The 26374-nt window shown below is 36.3% G+C and overlaps 1 protein-coding gene across 7 annotated transcripts in view; it reads left to right on the forward strand.

Moving 5' to 3' along the window:
• Nucleotides 1-26374, forward strand: part of ROBO2 (roundabout guidance receptor 2) — a 596967-nt gene that overhangs the window by 480637 nt on the left and 89956 nt on the right. For all 7 annotated transcript variants that reach the window (XM_058661761.1, XM_004588617.3, XM_058661767.1 and 4 more), the window contains exons 7-12: nucleotides 5378-5502; nucleotides 10226-10397; nucleotides 18111-18316; nucleotides 22258-22339; nucleotides 23337-23499; nucleotides 25033-25199. In XM_058661761.1, the coding sequence (XP_058517744.1) occupies nucleotides 5378-5502; nucleotides 10226-10397; nucleotides 18111-18316; nucleotides 22258-22339; nucleotides 23337-23499; nucleotides 25033-25199 (915 nt within the window). The remainder of the gene's footprint in view (nucleotides 1-5377; nucleotides 5503-10225; nucleotides 10398-18110; nucleotides 18317-22257; nucleotides 22340-23336; nucleotides 23500-25032; nucleotides 25200-26374) is intronic.

A 26374-nucleotide genomic window follows, 5' to 3' on the forward strand; every position in this document is an offset into this window, starting at 1 on the left:
CGCGTACCGGCCCTTTGCAGCTCACTTGGGGAGTGAATCATCGGATGGAAGATCTTCCTCTCTGTCTCTCCTCCTCTCTGTATATCCAGCTTTCCAATAATAATAAAATCTTTAAAAAAAAAAAAGAAATAACTGTGAATATGATGTGATAAACTTTTAGGATCCTCCATTCCCTTGTCAAAGCCCACCTCATGCACGGCCTGTGTTTCCTATTCATGTTCAGCCATCTGATTTCCATATCACCCACTTACTCTCACCAGCAGGCATTAGCAGTACAGAGCTATGGCATGACATTCATTGAAGTCAGCTTGGTCTGAGTGCAGTATCAAAGCATAATTTAGCAGAATGCAAATTGAATTTACTATGTATTGCATTTAAATTTTCATAACAGTTTCAAGTGAACTCTCTGAAACCACTAATCTTATTTGACCATTTCTATATTTGGATCTGCTTCTTAAGCAAAATACTGTTCTTGGAGAGCTCTTGTTTCTTACCTTGTGTTGATTAAACATTGTATTGCTCCACTATGTTTCAGGTCATTTCTTTTTATAGCTGAACCTATAAGATATAATCATTCGACAGATTGATCAGTCTTATGATGTTATTATGTCAGAGTTACAAAAGATTTATCTAATTTCATGCTTCTATTTTTATAAAAAATAAAGAAATTAGTATGCTTATCTGCTGCTTAAAACTCAATCTCTTTAATTCACATTGGAGTTCAATGTGTGTTTTTTGAAATGTTATCTTGAGGACTTAATTGTGGTTTTACATTCGGTACAGGTCATCACAGGAAAACCCGTTGTATGTGTAGCATACATATTGCTATTGTGCAATGTTAATACAATGACAGACTCAGTCTGCTCTACCCTGTTGGTGTCATGAACCAAAGATTTTTCATACCATCTTCACCATCTCCTAGCAGGAAGACTGAAGTTGTGGGGTTATTTTCAGAAGAAGTATTGATGTGGCTTTTCACTTTACATTTTAAGAAGTAAATCCCTTCAGCTAATGTATCTTCACAGAACGTCTTTATTAGCCAAAGTGTGGGCAGAGAGTCTTTAATTGCCAGAGTGTGAGATATGATTCCTTTTGATGCTCCAACTTTAGGTAACATTAGGAAAAAATTCAAATCTTCAAAAACTCAGATCATCTTTACAGTTTTGCTTTGTTTCAAAGCTTTTGCATTATAAGTATCCTCTTTTTTTGGAAATGCTGAAACCATTAAAATATCCAATTCCAGCAAAGTCAGTTTGGACTGTTTGATGGCAAGTAACTACTGGAAAATTAGAAACAGAGCATCTTCAAAATAAATTAGAATTGATCAAGGGGTATTCCAAAAGCTTGTAGAAAAATGTATACTATGGAAAACTGTGTATGGATTTTAACATTTTTGCACCATATAAATTTATCTTTAAATTCCACTTTTCAATAAACATTTTGAAGCCTCTGTGAAAGATCACTTAAATAGATATATGATTAATAACACCAATGTGATGTTTTTTTTTATGGTGTTTCTAAAAATCCAGAATTTAGAAAAAAGCTCAAAAGTGGTGATTTCCTGATTCTTTTTAGATGGTATCAATAGTGGTAAATATTATTTCAGAATATCCTTTTTCCTTTTGAGATTTCTGATGAAGTGTCTTATTTAGGTGCTACTATGAAAAACAATTCCCAACTGGGTTTTTGACCACAATTTAGTAAAGTTTTTCTAGTCCTTTGCCTCTATCTCCATCCAATGATTCTCTAAGATGCATCCAGAGTATTCTTGCTAAAACACAAACTTGATTGCTTCTTGCATAAACATTTCTCAACATCGTAGATCTTCACAGTGCTTGAGCCAAAATTTAAAGCTCTTGCACGAATGTCTGGCCCTATCTGATATTACATTGTTCATCTGGCGTTGTTTGCGTTCACAATTATTAGCATTGTCTACTGACATCAATGTCTAGTCTCCCTCCTAAATACCTTCTTCCTCTTCTAATGAACTCCTACTCATGCTTCGAAACACAGCTTAAGTATAGCCTTCCCTTGACATGTATTTGCCTCACAGTATGTTCTGATTGGCTCTTTTTACTCCACTGACTCCTGCATTTCTCTGTTATTATACAAACCATATTCTTCGGTATTTGTTTACATCTCCCTGGAGATCTCTGCCATAGAACAAAGACAGTTTTTTCTTAGCTTTCCATCCTCTACACCACGGAGTGTTGCATAATTTTTAGTTAAGGAATATGTTTTGAAAGAATAAATGGATGGGGCCCGGCAGCATGGCCTAGCGGGTAAAGTCCTCACCTTGAACGCACCGGGATCCCATATGGGCGCCGGTTCTAATCCTGGCAGCTCCACTGCCCATCCAGCTCCCTGCTTATGGCCTGGGAAAGCAGTCGAGGACGGCCCAAAGCTTTGGGACCCTGCACCTGCGTGGGAGACCAGGAAGAGGTTCCAGGTTCCCTGCTTTGGATCGGCGCGCACTGGCCGTTGCGGCTCACTTGGGGAGTGAATCATTGAATGGAAGATCTTCCTCTCTGTCTCTCCTCCTCTCTGTATATCTGACTTTGTAATAAAAAAAAAAAAAGAAGAAATGGATGAATCAGTCTTTTTAAGGAAACCGTATGCATTGGAGTAGTCATTTGCTAGTCCTTATAGTTGTAACTCTATCTCAATAGTTGTGTGAAAGTTATAGGAAATGGATTTCAATATTACTTTATAAAATCACTCACACATACATTAATACCCGTACATTAATACAAATTAAATATTTTGTAAAATCACTCACCCATAAGTCAATAGAAACAAATAATTAAAAAGTTTAAAATTCAATTCAGGGTAGTCTGTAGTTTTATATAAAGCACACATGATGGTTGTTTTGGAAAGAGATGGTAGGAAAAGAACCATATACTGAAAATAATAGACTGTTTTCACTGCTCTCATTTAGTGCTTTACTTGATGATTTTAATCATGCACATTATCAGTTATAAATTACAAGAATTGTAAAAGGAGTACTGAACAGTGACCTGGAGCTCCCCAGTTTTACTATCCAGGTCTATGAGCTAACAAATTCTTTCTGGTCCAAAGCACTACCAAGCAACTAATCAATTTGGAAACGTGATGTTTCTTAAAGACAATTAAGTTATTGAGTTTTGTAAATATTTGTGATGAGATAAAAGCTAATTTAATTCAGTGTCTCTTACTAGTTGATGTCCATATAGGCATTGTTGACTTTCCCGGGATTGATAACAAAGCAGCAAAGAACACATAGATTTTTAGACTTTTCATGATGCATAGCAATTTTCTAAAATATTAGGGTGAGAGAAACCAGCATTAATTTTTTAGTTTTTGTACAAATAACCAGAGGTTTCACATCCATGTTGGAAAAGGGACTCTAGTATTTTAAGAATTTTTTCTGATAGTAATTATATAGCACATTTATAGTATGCATCGAAAGTCCATATATTGGCAGAAATGGACAGAAAAAGCAAGTAATATTGTGAATAAGCAAGGTAACATAAGGCACACTCAATTCAAATAGATCCACAGATTTGGGTTTTCTGTGCTGCCTGAGTGTGTCTTCTGTTATCTATAGTTATAAAGGTAAAATTTTACCTAGTAGATTTATTCTTTTTGCCCCTGGGGCATGTTTGTATCATGTGTTCAATTAGGAGACAGTATAACAGGGCACCAAAGACATCAGTAAATGAGCTTACTGAATGTTTTGATAGGGAAAAAAAAACACATAACAATGCCATTGCTTCCTCAGTTCTATCATTCCTATAAGGATGATTAACTGGTTGTGGATGTGGGCTACACTTTATTTTGCTGCAAACCTAAACTTGCACCCCAACGCTTCTAAAAGACTAAAGGGATCTGGGTGGTCATTACTGGATGTTGTAGATTGTTAGAATTCTATACAATGTTGATTTTAAGATTGTCACCATTTACAGCAAGTTCTCATGATTACAGCTGATTTTAAGGTGTTTTCTTGGTCTTATTTTTCTAATGTAAGTGACCGGTTAAAGCAGAAACAGATGATTGTAAAAATCATGGAATAAGTATTTTGAGTGGTGTGTGTTGGGGGGAGTGGTCTGTGTGTTTTGAGAGAAATATGATTTGGCTCTAGTCTTGTCCTCCAACCAGATTCCTTTACTTTATTACTTAATGCAGCACCGCCACCCAAACCATACCATATGCATTGGAGAGTTTAAAACTTTTAATAAAATCTGTTTTTTTGTCTCTTCTTAACTAAAAAAAAAAAGGCAGAATAAAAGCCTTTTACTGTAACCAGTGATGTTTAAATAACGTGGGCCCTCCATTTTTGCAAAGTTACACTCTGTATGTGTATACATGTTTTTCGTTCTTGTGTTTTCTCATTAAGCTATTTGATTACCATGTGGTTAGTTTCCCACTTACCGAGTGCTGCTCATTCTTTGAAGCTTCCAGAATGTCCGTTTCCTACACCAAACCTATTGTTCCTACCATACCACATACACCCCTCTTGCTCCTCTCTCTCCCTCTTGAACCATGTCACATGTACTATATATGCTATAATTTAACTTACTATAATTTCAGTGATCAACTGTGATCTGAAAATGTTTCTGTGATTTCACAGTCAACGGTAGTTGACTTAGTTCTGTTTAGTGACTGTTACTGTTATCGTGTTAACTTTTCTTGTTTTTCATTAGACGTGATGGCTTTAGGAAAGAAAATTTTCAGCTCTATAGCTTTGTTGTCCAAGAGAATACTGCAATTGTCTTACCAATCTTTATCTATCCAAGTCACAAATAAAATTGAATCAACCCTTTGCATGTATTTATGGTGTTAGCTACTTTTGAATATTATACCTCTCTTTTCAACTCTTCTTTACATTCAAATCTTCAGGAATTCTAGAATATAAGAACTAGAAATATGAGCTTCATATGTTATGCTTTCTGGAATCCTTGTACTTTAGACAATGTTTGTAAAAATTGCAAGAAAAATCAATATTTAGCAACAGATTGATTTTAGAAGTAAAGGCTTTATAAAAATGTGATTTTACTTCTATATTTATTGAAAAAAATTGGGACCAAATTAAAAAATAATCTTTCATGAGAAATGTTGAAATTATCATATATCTAATTTTCTATATGAGTCTTAACCAAAAGCTTACAAGGCACTGCATTTGAAAGGTATACATTGATGTTTCCTTATTTCTCCACATTGAATGGAGTGTTTTTCTACTTTCCCTTTGTGTTTTGGGAGATGCATTAAAAAAAAAAAAATCAGAAGCTGTAACCCCTCTCTGGCCCTGAGCAATCTACTTAGTATCAGATTTCTCCTTTGCTATCTTTTTCTTTGTCAACAGTTGATATTTACACACTTTCTTTCCTTTAAATTACAGCTCCTCCACAGTTTGTGGTTAGGCCAAGAGATCAGATTGTTGCTCAAGGTCGAACAGTGACATTTCCCTGTGAAACAAAAGGAAACCCACAGCCAGCTGTTTTTTGGCAGAAAGAAGGAAGCCAGGTGAGTATAAGGCTTGGCTATTTACTGTAATCTCTAAACATCCACCCTCTCTCTCGGGTTCCTTAAAGTGAGCCTTACTGCTGTTGTTATCAGTGTGGGATTTCTTTACTTTTTAAAAATGAAACCACTGAATTCTAAAATAAGTTGGAATCAAATGTTCCAGTACAGCATTCAATATGTGCTATTGTTATCTTTAAACGGTTCTATGTGTAATATGAAATAGATTAAGAACAGTGAAATGATCTTATCTTAAAAATCAGCCAGAACCTTTATATCTATTTAAAATTCCTAAAAGTAAGGACAATTTTGCTTACTTGTGACCTGTTGATTCATTGTCCTAGAATGTCAGTCTCCACTGTTAGATAGATGGCATACATGACTTTAATAATCACTGACTTTGCCATGCTTACATTTAAAAAAAATTATTTTTAAAAAAGCTTTCCTTGTTTTTCCCTTTGAGTTTTTCCTTGTTAGCATTGATTAGAAATGACACATTGTGTTCCCTTACAAACCGACATCTGTGTTCTTTTGTGGTACTTGGTTGGTCCTCCTCAGTGTCCCATCTAGGCAATAATATCTCTCATAATTTATTCAAAAACAGGACTTAATGTGTTTTTTCTTTCATTTAGAACTTGGCCAAAGTGCTTACTGGATTTTGAGACTATGGGTGGAATTTCCTACTTGATATAAATCAGAAATGATGCTCTTCACCTAAAACTGTTATCTGTGTTATCTGTGTATTCCTGCAAAATCCACAGATATTCTGTTCTAGGCTCTCTAGAACCATCCCTAATGAGACATTTGGCTCAACAGAAGTTGTACGTGTGTTCTCCCCAGCACCATATATTGCTAGTCCACATTCTCTTCTAATTCTTTTGCCACCCTAGGATGGCACTGAAGTCATTCCCCATCCCTGGGTACAGATGTGGTTAGCCTACTAGAAATGGCCCTCTCTCCTTCTTCCCCTCTGCCTTCTGATATAGGAAGAAAAAAAAACTGGAAGTAGTTGTCTCATCCACTTTCCCTCATGCCTCGACCCTCCCACACTAACCAGTGGTTCACACGGATATACATGCTTCTCCAATATGTAAACATGATCAAAATTAAGCTAAATTTACTTTAAGAAAAGAAAATAATTCTTATAAATTTCTTTAATTCTAAGCTATGTCAGAATTAAAAAGTGTATTTTTAAAATATTTATTAATTTTTATTGGAACGGCAAATATACAGAGAGGAAAGACAAAGATCTGTCTGCTGTTTCACTCCCCAAGTGGCCACAATGGTCAGAGCTGAGCCAATCTGAAGCCAGGAGCCAGGAGTCAGGAGCTTCCTCTGGGTCTCCCATGTGGGTATAGTTTCCCAAAGCTTTGGGCCATCCTCAACTACTTTCCCAGGCCACAGGCAGAGAACTGGATGGGAAGTGGAGCAGTTGGTACACGGAGTAACACCCATATGGGATCCTGACACATGCAAGGTGAGGCTTTAGCCATTAGGCTATTTCCCCAGACCCAAAAAATATTTTAAGATACCTTGAGAGAATCTGTTTAATAAAACTTACACATTTCTTCCTTACGAGAGCAGCATAAGAAAGTTCTGGTCTACCACCATATTTCATTGTAGGTTCCAATGTATTCCTGTACCATCCTCAAGCTAGTAATTTTAGCTACTCAATCTTTTTGCTTTCTCACTGGGACAATTTTCTCAGAGAGAGATAGACTGACAGACTGACAACAAATAAAAACTGTTCTCGCCAATTCAAAATTTTCAAATCATGCGTCAGAATGATAAAAAAAGTAAATTGGCCTGTGATTAGTATCCAATTTTTACCATGATCTATGACTATCTACCAGTAGAAAGAGTTAAAAGCCTAGACTTAATGGTCCATATTCCTCAATATGTGCTGATAATGCCAATTAGCACTAATAGACTACCCAGGCAATTCAAGTCAAGAAGAACTCCATAGAGCTCCTGGATTTTGCTTGTAATCCATTTTCTTTGGTTATGTCATACAAGCATGGAATAGAGATGATGGGTTAACCCCAATCAAATCCCATTTTCCATGTCAACGAATCATTTAGAAAGTAGACTGATATTGCATTGTAGAGAGGAAGAGTTTCCATGGAGAATTAAGCCCATCTGATGTATTAGTGCTATGTAAATTAGTATTCTAATGGCTAATTGTAGGAAAGTGCACACTTTGAGTTATTGTATCATTTTCAAGTGGCTTTAAGATTTAAACCTTTCTCTTTTTGATGGTTTATTTCAGTAATATATTTGAATTTCACAGGAGAATTAGCTAGCTCTCAAATTCTGCTTCATATGTGTGTGAAATGTCTAGCCTTAGATAGGATACAAATGTTAGCAGAGAGCAACAGCATTTTGAAATTATATCCCTGCCCTATTAGTAAACATCATTCTTTTTGGAAGGAGTTTAATAACATGGTAATGTTTATGTAAAGTGGGCTTATAGTGTCACACTTGAATCTCATAAAGTGGACATCCATCATGTAGCAATAAAGAGAAGAGCTTCTAATTAAAGTAGGACATCATTTGCAGGATTAAAGTCATTTAACGTAATTGAAAAGTGTTAATACCCTATTTTATCCTCTTCCATTGGTATTACTTCAAGGGTAAAAAACATTTTAAGGTGAAAATGTGTCTTGTGCCTTTAATTGAATGTTATTACCTCCTGATTGCAACTTATTGAAACTGTTTAATTACAAACCTGGAAAATTAATTACTATATTGAGAAACATATCCCAGAGGGTTACAGTGTTCTTTTTTGTAAGTAAATACAACATAAAAATTGATATGTTCTTATTTATAATCCAGCTTGAAAACATACCTCAACATGATTTATTATACCCAAATGCTTTTCTTAATTGAACAACAGTAAGGCAATGTAGGTCACCCAAAGCAATGCTACTGCTCTCATATAAAAATGCTTGAACATTTGCAATCAGGAAATATATATACAACTTAGCATGAGGTATACAGTAACCATATGAAATGCAGAAACATTAGGTATTCTTTTTAGTTTCAGTGATCTTTTAGATCGTATGTAGATTTAAGTATTTGTTCATTGCTTCTCTCTAAGCTGCTACAAACTGCAAGAACTTTTTAGCAAAAGTATGTTCAATTATCCTAAGTCAGTCTCTGTCATACACACTTTTAAATAATTTTGGGGTAAATTGATTGAATTTGCCCGGTGTTCAAAATGATTGTCAGAAGTTATATTTTGCATTCAAAAATGTATCTAATTGTTTAATCTGATTCAAAGTCAAGATACAGAGGGAGAAGGGAAGAATTAGAGAAATAAAGAGACAGCAAGAATCTTCTATCCACTGATTCTCTCCCCTGACTGAGTCAGGGCAAAATCAAGAGTCAGGAGATAAGAGTTTCTTCCAAATCTCCACTTGAGTGGCAAGGCTCCAAGCACTTGGACCCATCCTCCACTTGTGTTTCCCAGGATTTTATGAGAAACAGGACAAAAGTGTAGCAAATGGGACACAACCAGGTTTCCATTTGGGATTCTGAAATCACAGGAGGTGGCTTTACCTGTTGTGCCACAATACTGGTTTCTCTAATATTATTATTTATTTATTTTTATTCATTTGAAAGGTAGGATTATAGAAAGCCAGGGAAAGAAAAATTTTGTACCTACTAGTTTCTTCCCCAAATGACAACACTGCTCAGGGCTGTGACATGTTAGTATCAGGTACTCAGAGCTTCTTCCAGATCTTTCACATGGGTTCAGGGGCTTAGGATTTTAGGTCACCTTTATTCAGCTTCCCAAGAACGCTAGAAGGGAGCTGGATGAGAAGTGGAGTAACAGGATCTCGAACCGCTGTTCATGAGACGTTGGTATTGCAAGCATCAACTTCACTCATGAAGTTACAACTCTGATCTCTATGTTTTGCATTCTTTAGTTATGTGTAGCTTATGAAGCGTTAGGATATATCAGATAAACATTAACCATCTGTGTTTAGAGTTAAAAATCATATTTCAAAGATGTTAAGAATGTGGTAGACGTTAGGAGAGATTGAAAAGACACAAGGTATTTAGATGCAGTCTTGAGGAAGTGTGTGCACAAGCAAGCTGTGATGGATGTTTGGTGATGTCGAGAACAGGGAAAGAAAAAGGTGTCCCTGTTCATTAATTCATTCCCGAGTGGCTAAAATGGCTTGACCTAAGTGGAGCTAAACTTGAGACCTGGGGCCTCAATCCAGGTATCCCAAAATGCTATCAGGTATCCCATTGCTGGAGCCATTACCTGCTCCCTTCTATGGTCTACATTTATGCTGAGCAAGATTAGGGAGCCTGAGTCTGAAATTAAAACTCAGGCACTGCTAATATGGAATGTAGCCCAGCACTCTGATATTAGACTTGCATATCTTAAACTCTGTAACTGCTACACCAATCACCCACCTCAAAGACAGAGTTTTGTTATGATTTTTTTGTTGCTGTTCCTTTGTTTTGTTTTAAACATGATGGAAAATTAAGAAAACTTAATTTTTGGAAAATACTATTTTGCAATGATTTCAAAAAAATTTCCCAGTAAAATCCATTGTGTATCATTAAGCTATTTCAGTGCCATATGTTTCTAAATGCATTCATTTTTTTTCTTCTTGTCAACAGTCTCTTGATTATAATCATTGTGGCTAGCATAGTTTTCCTTTTGAATCAGAATAGAATATTTATAAGAATGTGTTTGTTTTCATAGAATCTGCTTTTCCCGAACCAACCTCAGCAGCCCAACAGTCGATGTTCAGTGTCGCCAACTGGAGACCTCACCATTACCAACATTCAGCGTTCAGATGCAGGCTACTATATCTGTCAGGCCTTAACTGTGGCAGGAAGTATTTTAGCAAAAGCACAACTGGAAGTTACTGATGGTAAGACATTACTGTTTTTAAATTTGTCATGCTAAAAGTATAACTTTCATTGAAAATATACATTGATACTGCAAATGCTCTGATATTAGTTTCGCGTAAAGTTTGAATCCTGGAAGATAAACAGGTTTTTTTAAAAATAATTATTATCATTTTATTTTGACGATCTTTACATAGTTGATTAGGCCACAAAGGGTCAAGGGCTACAAGGGAAAGTCGGTAAGACCATAGTTTCCACATTCTCTTTTTTCTTTCCTGCACCTGGGGGAAGGAGGGAGATAAAGGGAGAATCCTCACACAGCCTCCCACCCATCCCAGGTCCCCGATGTGGGGCCTGCACCGAGGGCACTGCTCAAGTGGTTTCAATAGTTCAACAGTTCTGAATTGCTGCCAATCTGGCCATTCCAAGCACACTGAAATCTCTTGAGAAATCATGGCTGGAATAGTCCACTTTAGAGTCTCCTTTGACCATATTTTCACTGCCAACACTTGGCTGCAATAGCTGATTAATTTGTTCTGTCTTCTGTCATAGTACCAAGTATCTTCTGCAGGTTCGGATGCGCTGCCATATACTCCATGTGTACCTGGATATGCTGCCCACTGCTCTGTCTGAGCCACTGAAGAGGCCCAGCTTTGACACATACACTTGAATTTTTTCCTCCAAAAGGCAATCAATTCCTATAAAAATATAGGAATGTGCTGTTGTAAAGAAATACCATCATGTTGGAGTTAGTGATGTGATTCAGTGAGTTAAGTCGCTTGCTACCGCAAGACTTGCATCTTATAAGGGCACTGCTGTGCATCCGTCCAGATCCCTGTTAACAGGCCTGGAGAAGTAGTGGAATATAGCGCATGCACATGGCCTGCTGTTCATCACATGGGAGACCCTGATGGGACTCCTGGCTCCTATCCTAGGCCTGGCTCAACCCCAGCTGCTGTGACCAACTGGAAAGTGAATCCGATGATAAAAGATTGATCTCTGTCCATTTCGTTATCTCTCTCTACTTCCCTCTCTCTCTCCTTTTGAAACTCTGTCTTTCAAAGACATACATCTTAAAAACAAGAAACAAATGAAATGACAACACATTTGCTCGTGTTTAGAAGTATAATCCAAATAGTTATTCAGACTCAGTACTGATATGATTGCTCCTAACAGTTATTAATACTTGTATTTCACTGGAGGAGGGGTTATTAATATTGGTAACATAGAGATGAGTTTTTACTGAGTTAATCATATTATGACACTGCTATGATTTTAATTATGCATTCACTATGTTAAATTAATTAAGTGCCTTTCAAAGTGCCAATAATGTTGGAATTAATTATTTTTTATTTGCACATACATCCTTGGAATCTCAACTGAGGCATCTACATTCATTGATTAAAAAGTAAAAAAGGATGTTGGGCTTTGCATAATCTAATATTTTAAAAGTTATTTTATTTTTGCTACAGATATACAGAGAGGAGGAAAGACAGAGAGGAAGATCCCCCATTCATTAATTCATTTCCCTAAGGACTGCAGTGGTCAGAGCGGCGCTAATCTGAAGCAAGGAGCCCAGAATCTCTTCTAGGTTTCCCACGTGGGTGCAGGGTCCCAAGGCCTTGAGCAGTCCTCTACTGTTTTCCCAGGACAGTCAGGAAGCTAGATTGGAAGCAGGGTCATCAGAATTAGAACTGGTGCTCATTTGCTTTCCTAGCAGGTACAAGGTGAGGACCCAGCCACTAGGCTACCATGCCAGGCTCATAATCTATTTTTTTAAATATTTCATGATGCAGTTCCTTAAGCTCAGGGATTTCCCCTTCCACTCTCCCCTCTCCCACCCTTCCCTCTTCACCTCCACCATACTGTTTTTCTCTATTGTATAACATATTGTTTCAACAGCATTCACAAATCCACCATTCTTCTATTTTTTGTATATCACGGCATAATAGGTATAGACAATGATAGAAAGTCCAGAATTCTATTGTCAAGATAATTTCTAAAAGGGTTTTTTTTTTTTTTGGTCAAAATTGACAGTTTGGGAGGTTTACATATTTCATGGATCTCTGAGCATAATTTTTATCTCTTTTCTGTAATGTCTTAAATTAAATATGCTTTCTTGCACTCCTATTTTTTTCCTTCTTCCAATCGTGCTGGCTTCTGAGACATCAAACCCTTAGTCTGTGGCGTCTCAGATGCTCTTCTCTGCTGGCGAAATGTGATGTGTTTTCGTGCAGTCGTAATTTACTTGTAGATTAAAAGGTCATTTAAAATGAATAGAAAGGCAGTATTTTTTAATGTCTGTGGTATGGCCTGATTCAGCACCATGTCAAGAAGGAGCATTCATAGAGCAGATGAACATTGACTGTGGGGACAGTGAGTCGTTAATGGCTGCACCTGCTGATGCCACAAAGATTTACTGCTGAGGAACTGAAAGGAGTAGTCAGATTCAAGGGTAACAGGAATGAAAAATTTTTCTTTAGGGAGACAAGACATCTGATAGATGATACCTGCAGTGCTCTTTAAAGGATAAAGGATAATTATTTTTTAAATGGCCTCATCTATTCTACTGTCTTCATTAATATACAGATACATACACTTGGAAAATAAGATATTATGACTAAATTCCAAGTTTTGTTCTGCGTTCATTTGTAGCATTCTAACTATAATGCTTGACGTATCTGCTGTCATCCAACTATTTATAAACCCTAATGTCTTTCTTTTTTTTCACTGTTTATTTTATTTTTCTTGTTATTATTTTCCATGATACAGTTTTTGTAAGTATAAGGATTCCTCTCTCTCCCATGCTCCTCCTTCCCTGTTCTCAGCATCCCCACCCTTTTCCCCCATATTATTATAATTGCTTAATCCTTCAGGAACAGTGGTAAGTCCAACATTCTGCTACTTAAGTGTGTCACGGCATTGTAGTTAGAAGCAATGTAGAAAATCTAGTATCAAGTTGTCAATGTATGTTTAATCTGGTGGAAACACAAAATGTCCATGGAAAACAGACAAATGAACCCTAAGAAGAAGTTTATGAGTGATATGATTCATCAAACAGATATTTGGAAATATGATTCATGCAAAGAACACAAAATGTTTGAAAACATATTTGAGAAAATGTCACAATTAGTTATTTTTAAAATTTATTTTTGTGGGAAAGGCAGATTTACACAGAGGGGCGAGAAAGATCTGCTGGTTCACTCCTGTAGTGGCCACAGTGTCCAGAGCTGAGCCAATCTGAAGCTAGGAGCCAGTAGTTTCTTCCAGGTTTCCCACACATGTGCAGTTCTCCAAGGCTTTGGGCCATCCTCTGCGACTTTCCTAGGCCACAAACAAGGAGCAGGATGGGAAGTGCAGCAACAGAGACACAATCTGATGCTTCATGGGATGGATTTAGCCACTGAGCAATTGTGCCGGGGCCACAGTTATTATAGTTTTATTTCTTAGGTCAAAATTGACAAATGAACAGTTTTGCATTTTCTGATGACTGACAGCTCTTAAGACTTTTGTTAAAGGACCTGATACAGTGGCCTATGAGCTGATGTCCTCGCAAACTGCATGCGCCAGGATCCCATGTGCCCCAGATACTCCACTTCCCATCCAGCTCTGTCTGTGGCCTGGAAAAACAGTAGTTGTCCCAAAGCCTTGATAACCTGCACGTGTGTGAGAGACCCTGCGAATGTTCGTGGCTCCTCACTTGAGATCAGCTCAGCCCTGGCCACTGAAGCCACTTGGGGAATGAACCAGCAGATGAAAGATATTCCTCTCTGTCTCTCCTTCTCTCTATAAACCTACATTTCCAATAAAAATAAATAAATCTTCAAAAAAGATTTTTGTTAAATCAGCATGAGTATCTGTTCTTACAATGAATTTTAATGAAATAAGCAATCAGAAAGCCAAGACCTTTGCATAGATATAGCATAGTGGGAACTATTGTGTTGTTGAGATTGGCAGTAAAGAAATACAAATTTAAGATCCAAATACACATACAAAAATTATAAATAATGCTAAATATTACTCTGCCACTTTACCTGATGACTTCTGCTACTATTCAGCCTAATAGCTTTATTTTTCAGGTCCATTAATTATTTAATAAACTGTAAGTTGTGAGTTTCATTTTAAACATTTTTTCTTGTGCATGATTTGGGTTAATACCAGATAACTGAAATTCCATTGTAGATTGCAAACACATATTATTTTCACAGACAAAAGGGACTATTCCAACTATAGCAATATTTTTATATTTTTGTATTGAGACCAATTTTCTGGAAAGGTTTCAAGTATTGATATAAGATCATATTGATACTGGTGGTGGGTGACAAATTTCCTGAATATAAATTGAACTGTGGTGTTTCAAATGTACTTGTGTTTCAAAATAATCCTCTAAAGAACTTTTCATTAATTTAGTGGCACTGTTCTTCAACTCCTTTTTCTTCATCTTTATCATTTTCTTCGGCCGAATTAGAAAGTTATAGAGAACTGCATGAGAGCCAATAATAGAATCTAAAAGGAAAACATAGATGAAATGTAATTATATTGACAATAAATGTCATAAAGTGATCACATATGAATCACTTAATGAAGCTTTATAATGCATATTTAGATGATGTGGAGTTGTTCACAGATCACTAGAAACCCTAAATGTTCATTTAACCTTTGACCTTAGTGTGATAGAAACATGTGGTTATCTTTCATCAATAACATCCTTAAAACCAAAATTTCCTTCTGGCCAGGAGATTTTCAATTACTTTATTGATCATATTCCTTTAAATGATGATGAGCTACTCATTTGGACAGTAAAAAGGGAAAGCAACATATTGCTGTCTCTAATGATTTAAATGTTGGGACACTAAAAAGCAAGTTGTAAGAATTTGCTTAAATTCTATATAACTATTTAATTTGAAACAGAAATGAAACATCATTTAAAAATTAAAGAATAAGTGAGAATGCATTCTCTTTTTCTCCCCAAAATGAAAAATCGTTCATAATCTTTCATTTTTTACATGTAAAAAAATTAAATTCTTTAAATCCTAGTCTGAATTCTACTTACCCAATGATTACCATGTGTGTCAGAATAATTACAATATCGGAAGCCCATACTCTTTCTTGCTTGTTTTATTTCTACAGTAAAAGATATGTCCATGAAAATCAGTGAAATAACTAGTTGTGATGTTTGCTTTTTAAATAATTAATTTTTTAAAATTTTCGTTAAAACATGAGACAATCAATTTCCTTAGCAATAATTAAAATTCACTTTTTTCTTGATAAAACTTGCATCTATTCATACATATATACTGATTATATATCATACATGATATGACTCACTTAGCATATTAAATAGAAATATGCAAAGTAAGGGACATTTTTATTATATTGAACAAAGTCTATGTTGAATTGTATAGAATAGTTTCTGAGATGCAATTTCTTCAATTTGAACATATAAATCTGATTATAAGGTGGTTGTGAATGAGTTCTTGGTGAAATATACCTTTGTGCTTCTTTCAACATTTTGAATTACATGTACATTGTGATGTACTGAAGATACTGTTACAAAACAGTACTCATTACAACAATAGCACACTGATACAGATGCTTGAAAAATTATGGAAAAGTTACACATGTGAACACAGGAATGAGTATATAAGTAAACAATGATTGTATGGAACATATATTTTTATTGCCCTATAAATATTTTCTAATTAGACTGCATTGCTCTTATTAGTTAAAAGGACAAATTAGATCAGCACATTCAAGTGATAATGAGTATATTTGAAAACTTGGTGTTCCGGAGCGTGGCAGGAAAGGGAGTTCAAAAGGAGCTCAGGAGATGAACCCAGGCCAAGAATTGCCCATCCAGCTGACTTGTTTGATTTGACCACGAGCAGAATCAGAGCAGCAGACCCCAATCAGGCAGTGAAAGAACAGTGAGGGTTTCACCTGCATCTCATTGGGTGCCATCCTGTGAAGAGAGGCAAAGCTGTGGGAAGGGACTCTGCATGCTGTAAGCTGGGAGCAAACTAATTTCTGGCTCAGTGCATTGTTCGACAGGTTCCATCTAAAATAGATCCAGGTTTTCCCCAGTTCTAATGGCCAGCAGAGCAAGAACTCCACAAGTGACACATCATGTGCCATTCTGAACCATGTAGCAAAGGCTGTGAAGTTGGAGGGACAATAGTGAGCTGTGCATGTGCTGAGCTGCAAGCAAACTCACTTCCATTTCAGTGCATTGCACTGGTCCCACAGGGAAAATAATACTGATTTTGGCATCCTGTGGGTCAAAATAGGTCCAGCTGGCCCTCAGACCTAACAACCAGCCAAGTTCCAGCTAGATAAGCACCACCATCAACATAGTTATTTATGACACTTGGTGTCTCCCTAATCCTGGGAACTGCTTAAATTGGTAGTGGGAGAACGTTTCTGGAGACAATGGTGTAGCAACAGCCCAGGGTCACATGAGATGGAGAGTGGTGAACCGGGAGCTGGGACAATGGAGACCCAGGTGGAAGCCAAACACAAGAGTCCAGACATGAAATTTCCTGAAGGGAGTGGCATAAGGATTGTGAACAAAGAAACGGTATCACCCGCAGCAAGAATGCTAAATGGCAAATATTTTACTTCTAAACTCAAACCATCAAATTGTTTTCTTTCTTTTATTGTATATTCCTTTTTAAAATTAGTAATAGATCGATACAGTTGCGTAGACTCTGGGATTTCCCTTAACCCCTCCACAAATTCACCACATACATTGATTTCCCCTAAATTGTTACAATATTATAGTTCTTCATAAATATCCAAAAGTCCATCATTGCAGGCATGGACAATGGCGGACAGTCCAGCCTCTTATTGTCAAGATATATTGAACAGTTTCGTTGGGAGTTCATCTTTGATCTGGAAACAAAGATGCATACTGCATTGTTGGATACTCACAGCTGGATATGATAATCTCCATTACACAGTTACTATGCATCCCCTTAAATGAAAAGTCTCAAAACAAAATCAACATCAGGAAGAAAAATAGAAATTTACAAATTAATATCATGAAACTAAGTAACATGCTACTGAATCATCAATGTGTCACTGAAAAAATGTAAAAGAAAATCAAGAACCTTCTCAAAGACAATAATGCTACATTGTATGTCCTACTATGAGAGTAATGAACTTACTATGAGAAAAAAACTGTTTTTGAGAAATGAAATAGAAACATCAAAAATCCTTGAAATACAGTTTCTGCTGATCTTTATTTAAGCACTTATAAACAACACTTAACTGATTCTGTGAAGTTTGTAGTTGTGTATTATACACATATTTACAAAAAATAAAGTGAAAGTTTAGTCTATGCATATGATGCTCCACCGGCTTTCGTAAGTATGCGTATAAGATTAAATGAACATTTTTATGACAGATGGCCATAGCTGTTATTTAGTTTTAATTTTAATATGACTAAGTCTTTTATTATGAGTAATTTTTCCTAAGGTGTTGGAATTTTATGCCAGTATCATGTTAATTATAGACAATGAAATAAGTACTAAACAACAATATGGCCTCAAACAGTATCTATAGATATGTGTATAGCGTGAATAACTAATGGATATATGATAGACATAGCATATGCTGAATAAATTGTAAGTAATGTATGTTGGTGTGGAGCTTTGACTGTACTTTCAGTGTTCATGTATCAGAGCTGCTGGGTTTCATAGAAGTTAAACTACCCTGAAAATATCTATGTCTTTTAGTGTTGACAGACCGACCTCCACCCATCATTCTACAAGGCCCAGCCAACCAGACACTAGCAGTAGATGGGACTGCCTTACTGAAGTGTAAGGCCACTGGTGATCCTCTTCCTGTAATCAGCTGGCTCAAGGAAGGATTTACTTTTCTGGGTAGAGATCCCAGAGCAACTATACAAGAGCAAGGGACATTGCAGATTAAGAATTTACGGGTAAGTCATATTCTGTTTATGCGCAGATCTTCCATCTTAGCATGAGTATTACTTTAGGGAAAACTGGAGTCAACCTAAAATCTTCAGTTCTCATTGATTACTGTGTATTTTGTTACAGAAGTTGTTATTTCTTATTTATAAAATGATGAATTGAAATTAGAGGGAAGGTCACTGGACATACATTACTCATCAGTTCATAAAAGACAAAGAAACTTTCTGCTCCCACATCTATTCCATATGTGCATAATCAGTGCAACTAGCAATCTTCAGCCCTCAAAGTTATCATATCATTGGATATGTAAAACAATCTGAAAGTGATAAACATTTCTACTTTACTCTCAGTAATGAACATTATAGGAAAATGCAGATGAACTGGCTTCAGCAGTTCATTTGTGTAAAAAAAGAAAAGATGAGGGTGAGTATGGAAGAGGTGAGTTGCCTTGTTGACAGGAAACCTTAGATTTTAGAACAAGATGCAATGGAGTTTCAATTTGAATCGATGGGCAAGAACAAACCATGTGTTTTAATTGAAGTTTACATGGAAACTTAACCACTTGGATCTGCTTCAGGAACAATTTGAGATAACATGTCTACTCCTGAATATTGTATTAATTGTGCATATATCATGGAACAATATTAGGAAAAAACTTAACAGCTTAAAGCAACACACATTGTCATTTTCTGTGAGCTACAGTTCTGGGTATGTGTAGTTAGCTTTTATGCTGCTCGGTCTCAGCACCCGCAGCCAAATGTCATTTAGGGTGTGGTTGCACCTGAAGGTTTTTTGATGATCAATTTGTTTCCAGGCAGCATGATTAAAGAAAGCATGCAGTTCATTTGGTTTCTGAATGAATAGCCCTACCTTCTTGCTCAGTTTCCTGGAGGCTGCCTTTAGTCCTTTGAACTTTTCTTCCTCTACACTATTGTTTGCTTTCTCAATTCAGTCAAAAAAAGTTTTTGAGGAAGGTTGGCCTTACATTGCTAACAAAATTATTAAGAGATGCTCTTCACCACATGTCAGCAGGTCCTACTCACACTTGAGTGCACAATTACATGGCGTGTAAATACTAGGAGTATAGTACCAATGGGGGCCATTTGTCCCCACTTTGTGTTTTCAGCTTGTTCAACCAAGTACAGCAAACTAGAAGAGTTTATTACATTAATTGTAATTTTGGTGATGAAAGCCAGATTTAAGATGGCTAATGTCATAGTGCACAGAAGAAAATTTTTCCGCTAGCAAAGAATACTACCTATATCTAGTATCTGGTAAAAGATTAGTGTTTAATTTTCTCATTTAGAAGTCAAGGAGGAAGGTGTAAGTATTTTATGACACATATTTTCAAATGCTCACAATTTGAAGGGTTCTTTTCTTTTGATGGGAGCATGTTTATAATTATATTTTTAACTGATGTTCATATCATAGTTACATATGCCAGTAAAAAAATAAGTCAATTTTGGCAGTAGCTCACTTGGATACATTGTAATAAATTTCACTTATTAAAATATTTGGAGAGGTATAATTTTAATGTTAAGCCTGAGCAACATCTTTTAGTACTTTTCCAAGCAAAAACAACAAAATGCAGAATTTAGTTAATGCAGATATTTAAAAAATTCTCTCATTGTATTAATTTTAAATTAATTGGTAACCTTCTTTGAACAAAATGGAAGTTATTAAAACATTAATGCCAACTGTCTTTGAGTAAACACTTTAACCTCTCTCTCTGGGCTGAAGACAGACATGGGCCATTGAGGTTAATGTGTTTTCGCTGTATTGTAGAATTACAGGCTTTGCTTGAATAATCCAGGTCCCTGCTAGTATTGAAAAGAAGCAATTAAAGGTGGGTGTTTGGTGATGTCAAACAAACTTTGAGCCTTCTGACAGGATTCTGAGTGGTCTGTGTCAGATATAAGCTCCTGGGGGCCTGTCTGCGGCCCACTACACAAGCGGAAAAAACGGGTGATAGAGCTTACCAGACAGTAATCTCTTCTTAAGCCAGTGGTTCTGGACAAAGGGACTACAATAGAGAAGATGTGAGGCACCAGGGAGCATCATTTAAAGTGAAAGAGAATGAAAAAGAAATGTGGCAATGATGATAGGGATGCAACAGTGAGTTTTAGCAATGATATTTACACTTGTAGCATTACTTTTGATAAAGTCCAAGGTGAAAATGTTGTTCTTTCTGTGTAAGCTGATCATTTCCAGAGGGAGAAGAAAAGGTGTTTTCTAGCACTTCACTCGCACAGCGAACAAAGGTTTTCTGTAGGCCACGTTCCTTTGTGACTCACCATTTGCTTTTCAGAACTTACTGTAAGGGGAGAAAATGGCATGGTGAACACTGTGTTCTCCTAGCCCAGCTAATTGGTAACTGAAGCTGTACCTCCTGAGAAGTGGAATAACCCAATACTCATTAAAATGTACCTACCACAGCTAACGTCAGACTTGTATCTCAACACAATGACAAGGAGATGCAGTTAAGGAGCATTACCTACACACTCTTTCAGTGTCTGCACATAATAACAAGTGCTACATTTTGGTTCTGTAGCTATAATAAAATGCAATTTTTTTTTTACTTTCGCAGACTATATATTTAAATGAACATCACATTAGAATCCAATCTCGGCTCATTATATTTAGTTTGTGAGTGATGCTTCTTAAATGCAAAGATTTTTAATGACTATAATGTGTGCACTGCCACATGGCTTTTTCTACAATAGCCGTTCCCATCATTGCTCTGTGAAATAGAAGACAGTCTTGCAAAGATAAAATGGCCAAGAATGTTGGGCTGGAGCAATTTGAAACACAAGTTGAAATACATAATGACATTAAAATTAATTAAAATAGTGGGATGGCAGTAACTTCTGAGCACAAGTAATTTAACTTGGAATCACTTGTGGAGATGGAGTCATTAATACTCTTATGTTTTAAACCAGGTAGACACACTGTCCTATGAAATCCATATTTCATTAACAATTATGCTCCTCTCCATCACACAATTTTAATTCTGTGTCTTATATTATCTTTTCCTGTTGGTTGATCCTTGTCTCCTCTGATTCTTTCTTTCACTTTGTCCTAAATGAATGGGATGGACATTGCCTGCTGTGTAGGAAACAACTATGTGAGATTATTAGATTTGTATCTTTTAGTTTTTCTCTTTGCATCCTAGGGCTTTTACCAGTTTATAATCATCAAATCTTCACCTTTCATATTTGCAAAAATAGAATGTTTACAATATCCTTACTTTCAAATAAGAACAACAAATCATTCGAAGTAGCCAATGAAATGACACTTTACAGCAAAAATATGTATTGGATCATTTTTGCAGTTCAAGTTGTAAATTTCAGTGACTCCAGATTCCATAATGGTTGTTTTTAATGATGCAATTTGCTTTTATTCATTGTCACACTGTTGTGTCTTAGATATAAGTGAGGACTGAACTCTGAACAGTTTTCCCTTTATTAAAAAAGAAAAATGTCTTTGTTTTTCTTCCTATCTTTCTGAATGAGATAAATTTGGCCTCCTGCTTACTTGCTGCTAGGTATATTTTATTCATTTAAGCACAATTTATTTGAGATAGAAGTTTGTGTGTTTGTCATTTTCTGTAGTTCTGAATTATCTGAATTATCTATACATAAACCTACTACAGTAAAATCCCACTATAAAATGTATAACTGCAAGATGCCATAGGAAAGGAGAAAAACAGAGCTTATCAAATGAGTAACGTCCAAATGTAGAAATAAATTTCTAAAATATCTTGAGTCAACCTTGTTAATATCATCTTGTGCATGTATTTTAACATTTATGTTTAAGTAAGAATGATCCTCATGCATACCTGTGGCAGCCAATGTTACCTCACACTGTAGGGAATAAATTATTATCAAATTGAAAACAGGTAATAATTTTACAAATGGATTAAAACAATTAAGTTCTCTGTTTTATCTAGAATTCTGATACTGGCACTTACACCTGTGTGGCAACCAGTTCAAGTGGAGAGACATCTTGGAGTGCCGTGTTAGAGGTGACTGGTGAGTTCATTGTAAAATGGTTTTTATTATGAAATCTTTAAAAACTTTGTTTCAGTTGTTTGAAAGAAACAATGACAGAAAGAGAGACAAAGAGAGGGGAAGACTGGTATTTTTTTTGCGTTCCTTTTTTACTACTGAAATACCTCTAGCATCCTAGCTTGGGACCAGGCAAAAGTAAGGAGCCAGGGGACTATCATCCATAGCTTTCCCAGGGGCACTAGCAAGGAGCCAGACTCCAACTGGTGCTGTGGTATTGGATGCCAGAATCACAGGTGAGGAGTTAACACCACTGCACCACAATATTACCTCTCCTTTAGTATCAAAGATCAAGGAGCAATCAGGGTTTAAAATTTTCTAAATATAAATCAAAGTCTATACATTCAGTGACATATTTAATTCCTGTACCATTTCTTCATAGAAGTGTATTTATGGATTTTTAGACATGTTATTTATTTCAAAGAAATACAGAGAGAGAGAGAGAAAATATGAATCTTCATCTACTGATTCACTCCTCAAAGTGCAAGAGGGGACAGGATTGAAGCAGGTTGAAGGAAAGAGCTCCACCTGGCTCTGTCATGTTACTGGATGGCTGGCCAGGTCTTCCGTTGTATTTCACTTGCCATTAGCAAGGATCTGGAACAGAAGTGAAGCAGCTAGGACTTAGAACAGTGCCCATTTGGAATGCTGGTCTTGCAGGCAGCTTCTCTTCCCATTACAATCATGATGATGGATAAGCTTGTGGATTTTAAAACGTCTTCACTTGATAAGCTTATTATTTAGTGTCTTCTAAAGCAGACAGTTCTAGTTATCAGATGTTGCAGCAAATTTTACATTTATTCTCATGTGGCTGAATCAGATATTCGTTCATGTTTGTGCTTCTACTTCTTAAGGCAAATTAGTCACTGTGTAATTGGACCAACTGTTTCCTCTCCGACACATCGTTGTCAACCTATAGAATCAGAAATAAAGGCTTTCTTTTCTGTTTTTTTCTCTGTAGAATCTGGAGCAACAATCAGTAAAAATTATGATCTAAATGACCTGCCGGGGCCACCTTCCAAACCACAGGTCACTGATGTTACTAAAAATAGTGTCACCTTGTCCTGGCAGTCAGGTACCCCCGGAAACCTTCCAGCAAGCGCATATATCATTGAGGCTTTCAGGTACGGCACAATCCTCTCTCCATTGAGTTTTTGCCTTAGCTTGAGTAAAATTCCATCTGCTCTTATATTTCAAGGAAATGTACAACCAGTGCATCTTAAGAATTTATCATTTATACAAGGCTTTAACCAAGATTGGTTTTGAGTTTTTTTTAATAACTTAATAAGAATATATATGTTTTTATATGTACGTTAAGTCCATGGATATTTAGTTCATGACGTAATTATTTAGCTCCTCTCTTTTTCTTGAATATTGTAAGGCTTTAAGGTGGAAACATGGGCTTTAGAAACAGGCAGAAAATATTATATATGGTCACAAGCAATTTGGTGTTACGTGCCATTACTGAAGCATTGGACTCTAGCATCTTACAATCATTTCAATGGCTTTATACTATAGATGTAAATACATCTGTTGCATATTCCTGACAGAAAACTGAAAATCTCTTAGGAAATTTATCCCAAGTGCCTGAAGTTGCTGTCAGAAAAAAGATTCTTCCATGTGTTATTTGAAATAATTTTCACCGATTCAAAGACACAAACCATACCTTTCAGGAATCATTAGAAATGGGAATTTGGTAAAATATTATACAAATGGCATAAAGTATATTCATGGTCAGTATTGGTGGGCTCCATTTGATTTTGTACAATTTGAAGGACAGCCACTGAGTTGTGAAAAAAATTAGGACAAATGATAGTTTTCAATTTAGACTTCTATTTGTATTTATGGTAGTGACAGAAACAGGTTTCGGATTTTAAAACTCTGTTTCCATATTTTTATGCCTGATGCTTAATGGCATCTGGAAACTAAACAGCCCAGAAAATCGCATTTTCTCCTCAGTCTGAGCAAAAGTAGTATTTTGACTTTAGACAGTGTCCTAAAATGTCACTCATCTGCAGCTGGCCGTAAAGGGAATTACACACGAATTCACAGACATTTCACCATTTTAAGATGAGAAACCACAATACTGTGTAATGTACAATTTTATTAAAATGTAACCAAGGGAAAATATTCATTACATGCTTCCTTTCTTCTTTTACAGATATGTAGTTTTAGAAGGCTCTATTATAATATTGCATGTGGAATTGATGCAAAAGAAAGCACACCTTGTAACAGGAAAATGTATTGGCATAATTTACTCTGTAGCCCATTTATTCTTTCTACAGGTTAATTCTTTTCAAGGTATATATACATATATACATTTATGAGGACCATACTTATTGTATAAATTTGATGTTGTGATCTTGGCCTCTGTTCCTTTTACAGGTATTCATTTAGTGGGCTGCATTAGCAAAGGGCTGTCACATCTCCTGGGCTGAATTTAATTTTGTTGTGCATGGCACTTCTGTTAGGTGGGCTCGGCTTTGTTGTTGAATAAACTGAAATCATCCAAACGTTTCATTTATTGGGCTGAACACCTCAAGTGTTGTGCGTGTATGTGTTTAATTTCCAGCCATTAACCTTTGTCATTGATATCCAACTCCATTTTTGATATCTTTATGACTGTTCTTTAAATGAATTCTCTGTTCATGTTGCAGCCAATCAGTGAGCAATAGCTGGCAGACAGTCGCAAACCATGTGAAGAGCACTCTCTTTACTGTGAGAGGACTGCGGCCCAATACGATCTACTTGTTCATGGTTAGAGCGATCAACCCCCAAGGTCTCAGTGACCCAAGTCCTATGTCAGATCCTGTGCGTACACAAGGTAATTTCAGTAGCTGTAGCATGATCAGTTCTAGAAGGAAGCATCAAATTGTATTTAAGACCCAAAACCTAATGCAAGGAAGTGTAAATAGTTTATGATTCACTATATTTTGCCCAGTGGGGGGTGAGGGGAAATGATATATATGTCATCCTGTGGCCTCTAGTACATTCAGAAATAGGAGCTGCATACATTTACAGGGTGAGAGTATATTCACTAGCTTAAATCTTCATTATATTTCAAAGGTAAAGAAACATATTTCACCTAATGTGACGTATTATGCAGTTGGCAAAAATGATCTTCAATAGATAGGTTATTGGACAACATTGTCAAAATAACTTCCAGTAGTTCAAAAACTGTGTTCAGAGTGCAAAGTACTCCCTGGGTAGGTGTCATCTTCATGATCTGACACTGCTGGAAAGGAAAGTCTTCGGGCAGCAAAGTCACAAGTTCTGGGTTGGGGCCCAGATTGTTTCAGCAGCTCCTTGCAGAAGTGATGGGCTCAAGCTTCACACCTTGCTCTACAGTGTATTTTATGAAACTGAGTGTCTAAAGGAGTCATGTATTTCAGAATGCAGAAAATCAAGTTTTCTTGCTGAGACATGCTGTTTCTTGAAGTCATATATTAAAAACACTGAATGTTATGCAATATCTAGAAGTGGAAGACTTCTGCATCTCATCTGCAGCAGGTTTTCTTCTCATAAGGGGAAATCACTGCAGTGAGGTTTAATCATAAATTCCAATGATATTGCATGATGTTTCCTTTCCTATTAGTAGATGAAGAAAGTTACTGAAAAAGAAATGGTGGTGCCTTCACTATTTGTTACAACCTGCTTTCTGCAGAATTCTTGGGAAAGGGTTAATTATTTCTTATTTGTAAAAGTCTTTGAACAAGATATAATGGAAAGTAGTATTTTATACTGTGAAAAGCACCATACAGCCATAAAATATTATTATAATTATAATGTAGTTCAATGATAGTAGCTAGCATGCTATTAGAGAAGGGTGCTTTAAAGGAATCAAGAGAAATAAAGTCAGCACGTGACTTTGCAACATAGCTGACATGATGACAGTCAAGGGAGGAGGAAGTGCCATTACGCTATTGTTCTCTAAGCAGTAATGTGATTAATTTCCACAATGATAAAGGGCCTGTAGGTAGGGAACCTGTCTTGGGAGAA

Source organism: Ochotona princeps, chromosome 3 (genome assembly GCF_030435755.1).
Source record: "Ochotona princeps isolate mOchPri1 chromosome 3, mOchPri1.hap1, whole genome shotgun sequence".
NCBI lineage: Eukaryota > Metazoa > Chordata > Mammalia > Lagomorpha > Ochotonidae > Ochotona > Ochotona princeps.